Source organism: Syngnathus typhle, linkage group LG4 (assembly GCF_033458585.1).
Source record: "Syngnathus typhle isolate RoL2023-S1 ecotype Sweden linkage group LG4, RoL_Styp_1.0, whole genome shotgun sequence".
NCBI lineage: Eukaryota > Metazoa > Chordata > Actinopteri > Syngnathiformes > Syngnathidae > Syngnathus > Syngnathus typhle.
The window spans coordinates 23,393,144-23,409,938 of NC_083741.1; the positions used below are offsets into that span (position 1 = coordinate 23,393,144).

At 43.8% G+C, this 16,795-nt stretch overlaps 3 protein-coding genes across 3 annotated transcripts; 2 read left to right on the forward strand and 1 right to left on the reverse strand.

Annotated features, from left to right (window-relative positions):
• The first annotated feature begins 1,583 nt into the window (after positions 1-1,583).
• LOC133153097 (trace amine-associated receptor 13c-like) lies at positions 1,584-6,893 on the forward strand. Its single transcript, XM_061277156.1, has 3 exons — positions 1,584-1,837; positions 3,675-4,035; positions 4,352-6,893. Exons 2-3 carry the CDS (start codon positions 3,753-3,755, stop codon positions 5,230-5,232), a joined length of 1,164 nt encoding a protein of 387 aa, XP_061133140.1. The 5' UTR covers positions 1,584-1,837; positions 3,675-3,752; the 3' UTR covers positions 5,233-6,893.
• A 3,110-nt stretch (positions 6,894-10,003) lies between these two features.
• LOC133152680 (zinc finger protein 585A-like) lies at positions 10,004-13,584 on the reverse strand. Its single transcript, XM_061276499.1, has 2 exons — positions 13,527-13,584; positions 10,004-12,977 (listed from the first exon to the last, which is right to left on the reverse strand). Exons 1-2 carry the CDS (start codon positions 13,579-13,581, stop codon positions 10,324-10,326), a joined length of 2,709 nt encoding a protein of 902 aa, XP_061132483.1. The 5' UTR covers positions 13,582-13,584; the 3' UTR covers positions 10,004-10,323.
• Positions 13,585-14,188: 604 nt separating this feature from the next.
• Positions 14,189-16,620, forward strand: LOC133152690 (gastrula zinc finger protein XlCGF57.1-like). Its single transcript, XM_061276523.1, has 2 exons — positions 14,189-14,588; positions 14,722-16,620. Exons 1-2 carry the CDS (start codon positions 14,465-14,467, stop codon positions 16,422-16,424), a joined length of 1,827 nt encoding a protein of 608 aa, XP_061132507.1. The 5' UTR covers positions 14,189-14,464; the 3' UTR covers positions 16,425-16,620.
• Positions 16,621-16,795: the final 175 nt, after the last annotated feature.

Below are 16,795 nucleotides of genomic sequence, written 5' to 3' on the forward strand. Positions count from 1 at the left end.
TCATCAAGTTGCTTATTTTTTGCTTGGCTGAACTCCAGAGTCTGACACTTAAGTGTGTTTTCTTGAACAATGCTATTTCTTATCTCCTCCACTTTTTCACTTGTGCTCTGAAATTAAAATAATCACAGTGGCTAAATTGCTTCAAGCGAACAGACCAATAGCTTGTGCGCTGTGGCTGCTTATAGTGATGTTTTTTTTTCTAAATACGAAGGACAAATGTTTGTTTTTACATTTCAGGCAATGACCACGTTTATTTTGCAAGCGACGACGTGGAAGCGTTTCATCCTTTGTAGCACCGCGAGTGGTCCAATCTTCTTTCTTTTGTGAACGAGAAGCATATTCCAAATACAAATTGGCCTTCTTCACATCAGGCTACATGGTTCTGCTTTCACCGGCAGAAGCCAAGTGTCAGCACGGAGGAGCGATGGAGCCACCAAAGTGGACGGCCAGACTGCTCCATAGTAATGGCTTTGACAGGGATATTCATATTTTAGAGGCGAACCTGCTGCACGCTGCTGCAGAGCTGCCTGCTAAAAGAGGACTTCTCTAAAAGCCAGCTGCGTAGCCTTGCAGGTTTTTTTTTTCTTCTCTCTTTTCTTTTCTGGGAGAGTGAGCCTTCTCGCAATCGATAACCAACACAGACCAAAAATATGCTGCTTAACCTCTAAGCAGACAAAGAGCACATCCATTTTGGGCTGTGGATGATCCAATGACTTATGCCTTCCACAATGTCTTTTTCGAAATGAATTGCCGCAACATTTCTCATGGCACGCTGGACAATCAGTCACAAACTAGCAGTTGAACCCCTTCAGAGACGTTTAGCAAGGGGGGGGGGGGCTACACTGGGGGATTCCTGACAAGTGGTTGCTGCCGTGCCCAAAGCATTGTTTTGTCTTTGATATGGGCCAATCCATGTCAAGTCGTCTGCCGTGACCCCGTCCGTCCGTGCACGTAAACATGGCAATTATCCGACAGCGCCGATTGAACAGCCACCGCGGGAATTTGGATGCAGCACGCAGGCGGCAAAGTCAATGGCTCTTGTCTTGAGAGGAAGCCAGCCAGCCAGCCAGCCAGCCAGCCCCATTTCCATTCCCATGTCTGTCAGACGGATCTGGTTTGATGAATACCGGCATTGCGTGACTCCAGGCCAAATTTTGCACTCATGCTACTGCGTGTAATTAAGTGTTGAATATGGAAGAGTGGCTTGAAATGAACTACGATGTGAATCCACAACATGGGGGAAGAGATGAGTTACTGACCCCAGACGCAAATCAGAAATTCCGCACGATCGTGTAGAAAATAGCAATGGCTCGTACGCAAAACGTCGCCATTCCTTTTGTTCTTGTAAGTATAGTTTGATTATCGGAATGTGCAAAGGTTCCCATTCTCACCTCAAAACGTCAACATGGATCGGGGAACGCTATCAACGGATTTTCAAATGCAATTTCGGCCTCCTCCTCAAGCTGTGTGCATTGAACGCCAACTTCAAAGTCATTTTAAAGTCAACCACTTGTCTGGCTTTTGCTTCTATGTTAGGTTGGGAGGAGGAGGAGGAGGAGGAGGAGGAGGGTGAAGATGAGGCTGCTGCTGTGAACTTGCTGCGTTGCAAAGCACGCGTGGATGTCGCAGCTGAGAGGCGAGGCGAGGCGAAGCAGGCGATGGAGGCGAGGGCGTCTGCGGAGTGGTGAGCGAGGAGAGAGTGACTGATTGCGGAACGCCGCCGCCGCTTCCTGCTGCACATAAGCCCATGGCGTTGATTCCGTTGAGTCAAGCTCATTGGATTGCTCGTTGGAAGCTCATTTTTCAATCTGTCCTGGTTGATCTCAGTCAAGTGCAGGTAAGGAAAATCCCTCTTGTCTTTTTTTTTCTGCTTAATTAGTGGGAAAAGGACATGCATATGATCAAACTAAGACATTTGGGATCTTACAAATAAAATGATGCTCATGTTACAAGATACGTTGAGAAATAATGGAGTCATTATTAGAGAGAGGAAACTGACGACGGAAGTTCACAAGTGACTAAATGAATTCTAGGAATGAGAGGAAAAACATTTTGACCTGTGTGATGTTTTGCTCTTCTGCGTTTTGTTAGAGGCAACCTTTGGAAGAACTTTAAAAGTATGGGAGCTGCTATGTTAGCTGTCGTCTCTCTTTCAAATTGACAATTTGCATGGTGACTGACCTTTTGGTGTCCTTCTATTTGTGGATCCCGGGTATAGTATTCATCGGAAAGTAGTCTAAGAGGAAGGAGTCAAGGAAATATGTGGAAGTCCATCTGGATTGAGAGGTTAATATCTTTGTAGGGGCAAAGTTTAGCCTGGGTTGTTAGCAGATGTTACAGAGAGTCTTTGCTAACAAACAACTTTTTTATTTATTTATTTTATTTATTTTATTTATTTTATTTATTTTATTTAACTTTATTATTTATTATTTATTATTATTATTTTTAGGCAGCTTGTGTTCAGTTCCCACTCAGCATCCGTGGTTCACTGGCAACTGTGCCACTTGTCTTCGTCCTTTGGCTCTCGTTTTCAGAAAACCTCAACTAGTTGCTTAGAAATTGGGCGAAACTAGTAAATCTGCAAGGCTGTCACTATGGCATCTTTTTACAATTGACTATTGTATCGATGATTCCATTGGTCAAGCGAATAATCGGACGCAATTCTATTTGCATTCAAATGTATTCAAACGTTTGCCCCTGTTTATGAACCAATTACTTTTGTTTATTTGATATTATTTGGTGATTAAATACCAACTTAACAACCGCTAAGCAAAATCACACAAGAAGGACTGGGAGGGGAAAAAAAAATACCACTTGCGACAAGGTGAGGACGAAACCTTCCGAGGTCTGATGTCAAGTCACACGTACACACACACACACACACACACACTACTTATAGGCCACGCTGAAATGTGTGAACAGTGTGTGTGTGTGTCAGCTGGTGGTCTGATTGAGCTGGAGGCCTCACCAGAGGGTGGACTTTATCCTGTCATCTTCACTGATAGTAACCGGATCCTTAATGAGTTGTCCCCCCCCCCCCCTGACTATTCTGAGATAAAGCCTTTTTTTAATCATTTGAACTTTAATGTAAAATGAACCGTTGATAATCTGGTGCAATGCGTCAAGTCAAACATTTAGAATTGACCAAAACAGCAATACAATGTGTTCAATTTTGTTTTTGCGACAACCTTTTGTGACCTCTGTCGAAATAGCAACATATTGCTACATTACCACTCGCGCCAAAAAGCACAGCGCATCACAGCACACGCAAATAACGCAAGTCTTTTGTCCGCCTGGACTCGAAAATGGTCGACTGAGTATGCTTCTATTCTCTTAAGTATATATACAAACAAAATTGCGTTCCCATGATTGTGCATCCGACTAAAAAAGGTGTGATTTTGTTCTCCGTCACAAGCAGCACTCTGACAAATGCAGCAAACTGCTACCAGAATCCAAAACATCTTTCAATGATTCTTACCAAGCCAGTCGACATACAGACGGCTGAAATTTTCGCCTTCTATGTTATGTATTTGATGTCTGCTGCGACTTATAGTCGGCAAAATACGGTACTCTAGAATGGGCAGAATAGTCGTTCGTCATTATTAACTATTATTAATGTATGTCAGGGCAAGGTTATTATAGTTAACTAAAAATACAATTCTTCTCCCCAACAGGTAAGTCCGGACATGGTCTCCTGAAGATCCGATACAAATCGCACAAGTGAGGCGGACCAGACCAGACCATCTTGGACCATGACCGCTTTGTCGAACCAAACGGATGCGGTTGGCAATTGTGCCCTTCTGCTGGCCACGACAGAGTCTCTTTTGAACCTGACTCCAGCGTCCCAGGCCAAAGTGATATCGGAGCAGCCGGCGGCTCCTCTCTGTACAGTCTGCTGCTGTGGCTTTCTCAATCGTGCCTTTGCGGTTGCTTTCATGCTCAGCCTGACTTTTGCCATAGTCATCGGAAATGTCATCACTCTGACTGTATTTGTGCAGACCAGACAGTCCAGGACACCACAAGGCTACTTGAAAGGTAACTTTCAAAAGAAGTTCTTTTGACCAATATTAAGGAGCCGAATACTCCAGTAGAGCCGACTCGGGATATACGGTGAAAAAAGCAGTGGGCCCAAAGTTGGACCGAGTGGAACGCCGTATGGAATCGGAGAAACCAAGGCTACCACAAAAAGTTCTCTCTGCCAAATAGAATCTAAATCACTTCAGAGCTAGCCAACAGAATATTGTGGTCCATATTCTCAAAGTCTGCAGTCAGGTCCAACGAAAGAACCTAGTCCACATAAAGTAGGAAAACCAGTCATTGACTTAATATTTTCCTGTGTATTTCTCGACAGTTTCTCTGGCTATAGCTGACATGATGGTGGGCGTCCTGGTGGTCCCTTTCTCCGTTTACACTGAAGTCTCACTGATGGTAACCTACACGCCTCCCGTTTGGTACCAAGGCGCTTGGGCTTCTCAAAGGAGCCCCTGGCAGCCCTGCATGCTGATTGGACCCGTTTTTGCCGGCTGCACCTTTGTCTCCATCAGCACCATATTCCTCATGACGGTGGAGCGATGTGTGGCCATCCTGTGGCCGCTGCACAAGGACGCCCTGGTGACCCGGAGGAGAACTCTTCTCCTCATTCTGCTCTCCTGGGCTGCCAGTTTCCTCCTGGCGCTGGCGCCGCTCTTATTCAGCAGCAACTTCACTTTAGAGTACAACGAGTGTAGCCGTATGTGCAACTACGCTCCGCTGTTGCTTGGCAACCGCTTGCCGCATGACGCCAACATCCTGCTGCTCTTCCCAGTCTTTGACTTCACTCTTCTGGGTGGAACGTTGGCTATTAACATTATGTCCTTCACAAGCATCAAGCAGTACACCAGGAGACGCAAACTGCTCTCCGAGGGGAGTTTGACTGAGGGGGGAGGCGGGGGAGGCGGGGGAGGCTCTTGCCCTCCCCACAGACCTTCCTTTTCCGATATCAAGGCCGCTAAGACAATAAGCATCTTAACGTTTGCTTTCACCGCATCCTTCTCCCCCATCGCCGTGTTTGTGCTGGGCAACGTGGTGGGATACACCTGGTGCAACTTCTCCTTTGTTGCCTTCTGGATTCTAACGGCAAACAGTTGCTGCAACGTGATCATCTACAGCGTGAGGGACCATCGTTTTCGGAAGGGCGTGACCTTACTCTTTCAGCGTGATCAGCGCTGTCCCACACAGGAGGAGAAAGCCTGAGTGAGGAACACGAGTGAAGCTTGTTGTGAAATACATGCTGTGGACGATGGTTAAAGTCGTGTCGTGGCGACGAGCACCGTGTTTGTTTCTGGCGTTGTCAAGTCTTTGTTGGGAAGCTTTAGATGTCGTCTTCGGCTCCATGTTCTATTCCGGCTTGTAACTTTTTGACAATTAACGTTTTTGTCACGTGCGCATACTGTGGATTTCATGATCAAGATGTGGAGATGGCCGCAAGTTAGGATGTCGATTCTCTCCGCTGACCTCCTGGCCTTGGCTTCTTTTGTGGCCCGTATCTCAGGAACACAACAGTTATATCAAGAAGGCCGCAAGATGTTTTTTTTTTTTTTCCTAAGCGGACAACAAGGCATGTCTCGCATACCGTGTGGAAACAAACGTTTTTTTAGATTGTGTGAATTTCAAAAAAGCATGATGCAGCGAACCCTTCTCCAAATGTTTCTTTTGTCGCAGTCCCCCAGAATAAGCTAAGAGCTTCTCAATTGAAATCTTTTTTCCCGATGCCTTTTTTCAACTGAAATTGGATAAATGACGGTACACTATACAACTTTGTACACAAAGAATACTCTCGACGTTCTTCTCGACTTTTTACAATGTTCCTGGAAATGTCTGATATTCTCCATAATGGCTTTGCATGTTTTGCAGTATATTTCGCCTCTGGCTAGTTTTGGACTTCCAAAAGTCCGAAAGAAATGTGCATCTTGAGAAGCAGAAAGGCTCCACCTGCTCGCAGCGTGAGAGCTGTGGTTACAGTGCTTACTTGTGGATTCATCGTTTTCTCTTTTCAAGCATCAAGGCCAAAATGTTTCTTACTTAACAACTGAGTCATTTCTCGGAAAAACATCTGCGCAAACAAAGCATGAATGGAAACTTTGCTACTGTGCAAAGTTGTGAGGGACATACGTATTCAATGAGTTGAACTTCAAGTTGTCGTGGATGAATCTTCGCTAAATGTTCTTACATTTGAACCCAAGTCGGCTTATTGGGCAGTGTCGAGTCTACTGATCAGTCATCGTTATCATTCCAGTGCAAATTTGATGTTGACGGAAAATCAAGCTGATATTTCCAGATGCAAATTTTTTTCTCAGTCCAAAGCAATAAAAGTATTACTTTGGTACTATCTGGTGGAATTTTAATCTTGTTCGGTTGAATTCAGTGAACCTTATTGCAGTCGAAAGTGAAAGCTAACCTTTGTTTCTGTTTTGACCAGTTTGCTGTGTTCCCAAACATTTCATATTGTGTACAAACGTGAGTCTAATGACTATTGTGTATATTTGTTTGGCTATGTGTGATGTTGCAGGCTTGTTATTTAGGCTGGTGTCCATGCAAGCAAGCAAATGATATGAATCTGGTTTGATCATTGACAGAATGTTATTGCTTCACGGGATGGTGATTGTGCACATGCATGAAGCATAGTGTTGCTGTTTTGTGATCCCTTCCATTTTGAAGTGCTTTGCGACCATTTGATATCTTCTATACACACACACTTAGCCCTTTTTTTCTGATTTTGGTCCCCCCCCAGACAAAAACACAGTTGAAGTGTATCCTGAAGTGTTTGAATGATGAAAAAATCATCTTGCACCACCTTATGGGTTCAAGTCATTTGTTTTTGTGTGTGGCATCCCAATAAAGGCCATTCATTGCTATCATACTGGGGTTTTTTCTTGTAGGTGAGAAACCACTGCTCGCCTCAAACACAAATACAACAATTTGTACTACTGAGTGCTGCGCTATCATGCTAATGCGGCTAAAAATGGCGAGACACTTGTGACTTGCGGGTGCAAAAAAAAAAATGAAGGGGGGAGCTGGTGTGATGCACAACATGGGGGGGTAGTGGACATTGTGACCTGACATGGACATGCTCTTGTGCCCAGGCCTGACTCATGTACGCAGAGAAAGGAATGCTCTGGTGGGAATTGAATGACCTCGCCTTGGAGCTTTGGGCCTTTGTACACAGGTTGGCCTTAACATTCGGATGTTTCAATGACTTTGTTCAATGTGAGCACACTATGCTGGGCTAAAAAAACAATGATGTTGGATTGACTCTGGTGGTTGCACGAAATAACATCATTGGGATCCAGACGACTACCATTTTTGAAGTAGTTGGGTTGTGGATCGGACACGTTTTTGAAGTCGACAACTTCCAAAATGTAGCTATCTGATCCCGACCGTTTTATTTTGTGCAACCACTTAACAAAATAAAACGGAATATATTCTGCATTCTTGTCAGTGTTGCGAGCACACGGGCTTGTCAGTTCTCAAGGCTAATGTGGACAAACAACGGGAGGAAAAATGGCTTTCAAAAGCAAGTTGCTTCATCGTGTATTAATTGACGTCATGACAAAGAGTTGAAAAGTTAGCATTTTGCATTTGTACCTACTTAGTCAGCAGCTCAGCTCGAGAGGTCGCAGCCCGAGCAAGGTTACATATTGCTGTCCGCCCGCCCGCCGTGTGTTCTTTTCAGCCCTCTCATTGCATGCTACTGATGCATTTTTAATTGTCCTCTCCAAGCACTTAAGGCAAGAGACGTGTGTCACAACCAATAAAGTGCACACGCACACACCACCTGTGGCTGGGCTCTGTTTTTGGCTCCAGCCAGGGCAAAGGCAGAGATGCCCGCGAGCTGTGCTTGTGCTGCTCAGGGGGCGGGGTCACAGCAAATGAACAATTTTGCATACATCTATTGAAATGGAATACAAACCTGTGCAGATTGTGTCAGTTATCTCCCACACTGCAAGGATGGCTTCTAGCCAAAAAATAATGGCGGCTAGGTGAGACGTAAAAGTCAAATAGTACGAGAAATACTTGTGGTTGTGTTGTCTGGCTGGCTATTTGATCTGTCTGCGCAGTGGACTCGACATGGGCTCCCTTGGCATTTGTGATCCAGCTCCATTTGTCCAGCCGGCGTTCAGCACACCTCACCGACGCGTCAGCTCGATTATTCATGGGCGCCTAGCCTGAGTGATGCCACCTGTCCACCTGTCCGGCACAACCAACATCAGCATCCAGCAACACGGGCTTGAAGCAGGTGCGTCGTGTCTGCGGTCCCTGCTGACGTTTGATGTTTTTTTTAAAAATAAATCCGTCTGCATCCCAATGTTCAACCTTGCACTCTTGCACTTAAGCTGAGTGGCCGTTGCAGCTTGTCTGCTGCTGCTGCTGCTGCTGCTGCTGGAATATTCATTCCGCAGCAACCTTTCAGCACATTGTGGAGTAATGACGTCATGCACAAGTGATTGGCAGCATCAGCAATCAGTCTTTTTCTGAAACTGAAACCATTTTCCCCGTAAGGACCGCCGGAATAGGACCAAAAAAAACACGTTTAGGGAGAACACCTAGCACTTCTTGAAATTCAGGATCTAATAGCACAATTTGATGGTGGATGAAGCGTGCAGGCAACGCGACCTCTTCGTTAACGTGGGAAGTCTTTGCGGCGTGATGAAATGAATAATACTTGATGTACTACTAATCGAGCATTATTCTCAATGATGACAAAAATAGATTCTCAGTTGAAGCTCAGCAGTAGCGTCATTTTTAATGTCTGCCTTGTAATAATTCCGAACATGACTTCTGTCGCTGTGACCTTTGCTCCTGGCTTGACATCTTCATATCTGACACCCTAGGCAAATGTACGACTTGGTTTCAGTTCAGAGCGAAAAACCGCAGTCACATGGGCGGCCAAGCGTGGAAAGCCTCGTTCCTATCGACAAAGCTACCTGGTTCTGCTTTCAAGTGCACTTGAAGCTTTCTAAGTACTGTATTTGTTTGGGGGAGCGTTGCGCCTCGCATCCAAACTCCCCTGCAATTGGCTTCCTGGAGGATAGAAAATACATCCCTGCAATCAGAACGCCAGACTATGCAGAGTTCAAGAGTTCAAGCGCTCTGCTAATTGCTCTGAGCAAAAGGCGAACTCTGCACAGCTGGAGGAAAAACAGTTGCAGAGAAGACGGAGGCATCGGCTTTGCTCGTGAGTGTGTGGCGCCATCCGATCCTCTGGGGTTTGCCCCGACGGACCCACAAACACCATCCTTGTGCCCTGCAAAAGGTCAAAAGGGACAAGATGCAAAAAAAAAGACAAATATGTGCGTAGAGGAGGCGACGGGAAGAAAACATGCCCGCCTCTGACGCATATCTGACGCCCCGCAAAAACATTGTTGTAAAAATATTTGTGGCTTCCATTAAGGTTTGGCTTCTATTCGCTCGGCTGAACACAACACAGCTGTGTACTTTCTAAAAACGACTTTCAGAGGTAGTACTAAGGTCACGGTGTAAAGGGCCCACCTCAACGTGGCCTCTTAAGGATGTGGAAGATTATTATTTCATCATCTAAATGAAAGGAATGACACATTAAGTTGAGGAATTTGGTGCTAGATGATATAATTACAAGCTTCCTTATTATTTAGTGACCTCTAGTGGTGAACTAATAAAATGCCTGACGGTGCCACAGAGACACATCAGCAGAGATGCGAGCAAATATTCAACACAAATGTTTGCATTTTATTTTGTACACACGCAAATTTACTATTTGCTATGTTTGTCCCCTTTAGGATTCCGTAGCAGAAAGATGGCGGCGAGACCTATCGGCTTTCTGTACGGTGAGGCCCGACCCATGTAATATTAAAAATGACTAGCTCTATAATTATATCAAATGTACATTGGTGTCCTAGTTGTTTACACACTGTACCTTTGTTATATATCAAGACGTAATTTGCTTCACTGAGCCCACGCGGGCGACACGGTGACACTCGAGTCATCCTTGCATGCATATTTTTATTTATTCATCATGAAATGTTCAATTTGTCACACTGCATAGAATATCAGAATACATCTTCGCACGAGCCACAAATCAACTCACATGAAGAAAGAGAAAGATGAAAAGAAAAAACAGAGCAAAGAAAAATCAGCAATTGAACAAAACAACAAATGACCAAACTTGAAATTGGATGTGGAGCCTGCCAAATGAAAAAATGATGGCATGTTTTGAAATGAGACCCAATGATACTGAAGAGGATGATAAGACTACAATGAGCAGTTAGTGAACCAGTTGAATCATGGAAATGGAACTTGATTGGATCGTTATTCACTATGACATGACCCCAGTGAAATGTGTTTTTTTAAATGCGCCTTTCTGGAGTAAGTTTTACCACAAATGAAGCAGGAAAAAGGTTTCTCTCCAGTGTGCATTCTTGTGTGTCTGATTAAGCTTTCCTTCAAAGCAAATGCTTTATCACACACCAAACAAAGAAAAGTTTTTTGTCCAGTGTGTGTTTTTGTGTGAATTTTTAATGATCCCTTTGTACAAAAAGATTTGCCACAATCAGAGCAGGCAAAAAGGTTTTCCTCACTATGTGTTTTTAAATGAATGTTTAAATATGCTTTCTTAGAGTAACTTTTACCACAATCTGAGCAGGTAAAACGTGTTAGCGCACCCACACCATGTGTTTTTAAATGAATGCTTAAGTCCCCCTTTCTAGAGTAACTTTTACCACAAACTGTGCAGGCAAAAGGTTTTTCCCCGGTGTGTGTTCTTGTGTGTCTTATTAAGCTTTCCTTCAAAGCAAATGTTTTATCACACAGCGAACAAAGAAAAGGTTTTTCTCCAGTGTGTGTTCTTGTGTGAATTTTTAATGATCCCTTTGTGGAAAAAGATTTGCCACAATCAGAGCAGGCAAAAGGTTTTTCCCCAGCGTGTGTTTTTTGGTGCCATAAAAGGCTTTGCTTGTGAGAATCGCTTTCACCACAATCTGAGCAGACAAAAGGTTTTTCCTCACTCGCACTATGTGTTTTTAAATGAATGCTTAAATCCCCCTCTCTAGAGTACCTTTGACCACAAAGTGAGCAGGGAAAAGGTTTTTCCCCAGTGTGTGTTCTTGTGTGTCTTATTAAGCTTCCTTTCAAAGCAAATGTTTTATCACACACGGAACAACGAAAAGGTTTTTCTCCAGTGTGTGTTCTTGTGTGAATGTTGAATGTTCCCTTTGTCGAAAACGTTTTGCCACAAACAGAGCAGGCAAAATGTTTTTCCCCAGTGTGTGTTTTTGTGTGATATAATAAGCTTTTCTTTTGATAAAACCTTTTACCACAATCTGAGCAGGCAAAAGGTTTTTCGGCACGATGTGTTTTTAAATGAATGCTTAAATACACCTTTCTCGAGTAACTATTACCACAAACTGAGCAGGCAAAAGGTTTTTCCCCAGGGTGTTTTCTTGGGTGCGTTTTTAAGGTTTCTTTCAGAGCAAATGTTTTGCCACTCACCAAAGAAACAGAAGGTTTCTCTCCAGTGTGTGTTTTTGTGTGACGTTTTAATGCTGTCTTTGTCGAAAAATCTTTGCCACAATTAGAGCAGGCAAAAAGGGTTTCCTCAGTGTGTGTTTTTTGGTGACGTAATAGGTTTTCCTTTTGAGAGTAGCTTTTACCGCAATCTGCGCAGGCAAATTTGTTTCCCCCGCATTGTGTTTTTAGATGAATGTTTAAATAGGCCTTTTTAGAGTAACTTTTCCCACAATCTGAGCAGGTAAAACGTTTTCTCGGGCTCGCACTATGCGTTTGTAAATGAATGCTTAAATCCCCTTTTCTAGAGTACCTTTTAGCACAAACTGAGCAGGCGAAAGGTTTTTCCCCAGTGTGCGTTCTTGTGTGTCTTATTAAGCTTTCCTTCAAGGGAAATCTTTTACCACACTGAGAACAAAGAAAAGGTTTTTCTCCAGTGTGCGTTCTTGTGTGAAGCTTTAATGCTCCCTTTGTGGAAAATGCTTTGCCACAATCGGAGCAGGTCGGTTTTTCCCCAGTGTGTGTTTTTTGGTGCCATAAAAGGCTTTGCCTTTGAGAATAGCTTTTACCACAATCTGCGCAGGCAAAAGGTTTTTTTTCACTGGCAGAATGTGTTTTTAAATGATAGCTTAAATGGCCCTTTCTAGAATAACTTTTACCACAAACTGAGCAGGTGAACGGTTTTTCCCCAGTGTGTGTTCTTGTGTGTCTCATGAGGCTTTCCTTCAAAGAAAATGTTTTATCACACATGGAACAAGGAAAAGGTTTTTCTCCAGTGTGTGTTCTTGTGTGAATTTTTAATGCTTCCTTTCTAGAATAACCTTTACCACAAACTGAGCAGGCAAAAGGTTCCCCTTTGTGTATTTTTTTGTGGCTTTTCAAGGATGACTTGTAGGTAAAGGTTTGATCACACCGAGAACATTTCCAGCGTTTCTTGTCAGTGTGATGCGTCATATCACCTTTGGAGTGTTCATCAACAGTGCCAGAAGAGTGTGAGGTTAGTTCATCGTTATCTGATAGCGGAGCAAGGAGGCTGTCTGCTTGTGATCCTCTACAGCGGTCTGCATCACCTTCTACCGTCTTGTGTGGAGGTGAGACGCAAGCCCGAGGCTCCGCTTTTCTGTTCTCCTCACGATGACCTTCATCTTCATTATCAGCAATGGAAGAGTGCGACGTTATCTCGTCACTGTCTGACGGTGGAGCTTGGGATCCTTTGCAATGGTCTCCGTTGTCTAGAAGTGGAGGGATGGTGGCGTCTGGTCCTCCATCTTGCTCTCCATTACTTTCTTCACTCTTCATGCTGACACCAGTCAATGGAAACATGGTGATGTCTTCTTTAATGTGAGGATGTTGTGACTCCTCATCTTTGGCTTTCATTTGGGCACACACTGGCTCCTCCGTCTCCTCTTTAATTTGGGTGCATTCAGGCTCCTTCAGCTCATGAAGGAGATCACTGGGGACTGCGGGACACAAAACAAAAGTCAAGCTTTGCTCACTCAAGTCTTGATTCCGTTACGTCTGAAATGTTTTGGTAATGTGACTTTACAAAATGTATGTTGTTATATCTGACTGTTTTTGTCCTACTCAGACTAAAAGAGCTCATCATTCAAAGTCACGGATTTCTTTGTGACCAAGTCCGAGAGTGTCGCCATCACTGCATCAGAAGGTAGTTAAGCTATAAAACTTTAAAAAAAAAAAAAAAAAACGTCAGTGTACGTATGTTCTTTTTCGTGTAAATATGCCTTCGTTATTGTACATATGTCGTTTTGCATTATTCGGGCCAAAAAATGCAATTGCTATACAGGAACCATGTGGCATGCATGGCATCTTTGCTAGCCACGATCAAGCTAAGCTAAGTTCGCCAGAGAAGCTTCAAAGAGCACGCGCACCTGGACACAAAGATAGAAATTCTGTTTGAGTCCAGTAAAATAGTGATGCGCGTAATACGTCGAGGCTTTAGTTCGTTCATCACCACTTATTGAAAAATAATTATTTTGTGAATCACGTACCCAAGCCAAGCCACGACGACGACGACAAGTCGGCCATTTTGTGAGAGCAGGCCATGGGGAGGGCTACGGCAACTCACTAAGGCAAAACTAGACTTGGAAAAGAAACTTACAATTTTGAGTTTGTTTTAATACAGAACAGGTTAATGACATTTTATTTCACTGGGGAAAGATGATACAGGTGCCTAAGGTGACAAGTGAGGTGACAGAAAATTAAAAAATATATATACCTGATTGAATGATTGAAAGTATCTTATTATCCCAATCAATACAAGAGATTTATCTTTCTCAATTAATGGATCCAAATCGATTTTGGTTTAATGCTATCCTAAGAGTAAGGGGGGGTGACCGTCAGTCAACATTAGAGATAGTCATTTAAAACGTTTGTTAAATACAGAAGTGATACTACAGCCAATTAAAATGCTAAACGAAAATATGAATTTGATGGCTTTTGGGTATCGATTTCGTCTTTTCCAAATGTATTTTTTTTTTTTTTTTGTAATTTGACGAACTGCCGCCACCGCAAATCGTTCGTAATTCATTAACTCAACTGCGAACTGCGCTCTGCAGTCGAAGTTTACTCATTGAGCTACACAACAATCCTGTGGGTGGCGCTATTACACGTGAAGACTGTTTGCCAACACCCATTCAACTCAATAGTAGAAGAAGAAACCAACGAATGGGAACGCAAAGTTAGTGAGGTAGCATCATTATATAAACCGTATTATTTATTTCCTTGCAATTTGGCTCTTTATTTTTATTTTTTGCGTCATCGAGTTTTTCGTTTATGGTTTTCTCTGTGGTCGCGTGGACTCGCTTTGGTGTCATTTCAGACTTCACAAGCTAACTTAGCTTAGCTTGCTTGCTCCTAACAAAGAGAGGCTGACGTTAGCAACACGCCGCCCGAAAGCAAGAGAAAGTGTTGCGATTGTCGTTGGGAAATGTGTGCAAAAGGTGTAAAAGATGAGTTCGAGGAAGCTCTTTGGCGAAAAAAAGACAACGAGCAAGAACGTCAACAGCTGCACGCCGTCTTCCAGAAGCCCCAAGACGGATTACAAAAAGAAGGTTTGATTACTTCTTACACCCAAATGTGTGTAATTCAAAGTACAGCGAGACATCACATCATGCATGGAAGGAACGCACTTGACTTGTCCAAACTGTATATTTGTCTTGTTTCCTGCATACGTCAATAAAATAGATCTTCATCCTGAGCAGCATGAGTGCCACTCCCGCGTGGAGCTGCAGGTGCCGCAGCCCCCCCATATTAAAGAGGAGGAGGAGGAAGAGGATATCACCTCTGCGCCATTTATCCGTGTCATTGTGAAAAGTGAAGATGAGGATGAAGAAGGTGATGGAGACCACTGCAGAGGATCCCAAGCAGATAGTGACAACACGACATTTCCCGGCACTGATGATGACGACGAGCAAACTAAAGGCAATACGACTTGCCGTACTGACGTCAAAGGCTGGAAATGTTCTCAGTGTGGAAAAAGTTTTGGCAACAACTCGGCTTTGAAAATGCACACGAGAACGCACACAGCAGAGAAACCCTTTTCTTGCACAGTTTGCGGTAAGGAATTCTCTCAAAAAGGAAATTTGATAAGACACACAAGAACGCACACCCGACCCACCGCACTGAAGAAGCAATGCTCAGTTTGCGGGATGAGATTCCGTCAAAATTCACATTTGAAAAAGCACATGAGAACACACACGGGCGAAAATTCGTTTTCCTGCTCGGTGTGCGGGAAAGAGTTTTCTCGTAAGTCGGTTTTGACAACACACACAAGAACGCACACCGGTGAGAAACCGTACTGCTGTTCAGCTTGCAACAAAAGTTTTAGTAGTCGTTCATCATTCATCCGACACAAAAAAACACACACTGGTGAGAAACCTTTTGTCTGCTCGCTTTGCGGTAAACAATTCTCCCAAAAGGGAAATTTGGTCAGACACGGCAGAAACCACAGTGAACAAAGCACTTTAAAGCCGCACTGCTCAGCGGCTGGCGTGACAGCCGGTCAAAACGTGCGTTCGGAAACGCCACTGAGAAAACACAGGGGCAGAAAAACAGTTGCTTGTAAGGTGTGTGGTAAGAAATTCTCTCACAAGTCCATTTTGACAATACACGCAAGAAGCCACTCGGCACAAAAAACATTTTCTTGTTCGGTCTGCAACAAAGGTTTCAGCGGCCGGTCGTCATTTGTTCGACACAAAAGAACACACACTGGCGAGAAACCGTTTCCCTGCTCGGTGTGCGGCAAAAGATTTGGTGAAAAGGCACATTTTGTCGTACACACGAGAATACACACGGGTGAGAAACCGTTTTCTTGCCCAGTCTGTAATAAACGTTTTAGTGCTTTTTCCACCTTTTCCCGACACAAGAGAACGCACACTGGGGACAAGCCTTTTACCTGCACGCTTTGCGGTAAAAGGTTTGCCTTGAAGACTTATTTCATGGTACACGCAAGAACACACACGGGGGAAAAACCTTTTTTATGTTCAGTCTGTAACAAACGCTTCAGTGGCCGCTCGTCGTTTGTACGACACCAAAAAACACACACTGGAGAGAAACCGTTTACCTGCTCAGTGTGCGGTAAAAGCTTTGCCGGAAAGAAATATTTTACAATACACACTCGAGCACATGCTGGTGAAAAACCTTTCACCTGTTCGGTGTGCAACAAAAGTTTTAGTGTGCAGTCCTCGTTCGTTCGCCACCAAAGAACACACACGGATGACAGGCCGTATTCGTGCTTGCTGTGCGGTATGAGATTAACTTGTCGCTCACATTTAGACAGACATATGACGACACACACCGGTGAGAAAATGTTCAGTTGCGGTGTGTGTGATAGAAAATTCTCTCGCAAGGACAATCTGAAAACACACAAGTGCGCTGGCAAGATGTAAAGCTGCAAATTTGGAATCCCCCTGTGAAACCACATGAGGTCATTTGGAGAGTTGATCCGACAGCAGAGATGAATAAATCGTGCTGACGGAATCTTTTACTAGTTTTGAGACTGGACCATTGTTTCTGGCAGCGCTTTTTGTGCATTGAAAACTGTCTGTTGTGAAATGTCTGCATTGTTAAAATAAGTCAAAAACATCGTTTCATCTTTCGTTTTTATTTCAACAGCAAAGTGTTATACTGTATTTCTAATACTTGAAAGGCAGGTGCCCAGAGCGCCCTCCTGTGGTGCCACTTGCCGTATACATTTACAGCTGTTTGAAAGGACGACAGCAGAGTACGAGAAGGAATTAATTAGATTAAATACTCATAT

What these genes read in the sequence shown, in the direction of transcription:
- LOC133153097 (XM_061277156.1), top strand. Translation starts at nt 3,753, where the DNA reads ATGACCGCTTTGTCGAACCAAACGGATGCGGTTGGCAATTGTGCCCTT. An exon ending in ACCACAAGGCTACTTGAAAG is followed by an intron (nt 4,036 to 4,351) that starts GTAACTTTCAAA and finishes ATTTCTCGACAG; the next exon opens with TTTCTCTGGCTATAGCTGAC.
- LOC133152680 (XM_061276499.1), bottom strand. Translation starts at nt 13,581, where the DNA reads ATGGCCTGCTCTCACAAAATGGCCGACTTGTCGTCGTCGTCGTGGCTT. An exon ending in GTCGTCGTGGCTTGGCTTGG is followed by an intron (nt 12,978 to 13,526) that starts GTACGTGATTCA and finishes TGTGTCCCGCAG; the next exon opens with TCCCCAGTGATCTCCTTCAT.
- LOC133152690 (XM_061276523.1), top strand. Translation starts at nt 14,465, where the DNA reads ATGTGTGCAAAAGGTGTAAAAGATGAGTTCGAGGAAGCTCTTTGGCGA. An exon ending in AGACGGATTACAAAAAGAAG is followed by an intron (nt 14,589 to 14,721) that starts GTTTGATTACTT and finishes TCAATAAAATAG; the next exon opens with ATCTTCATCCTGAGCAGCAT.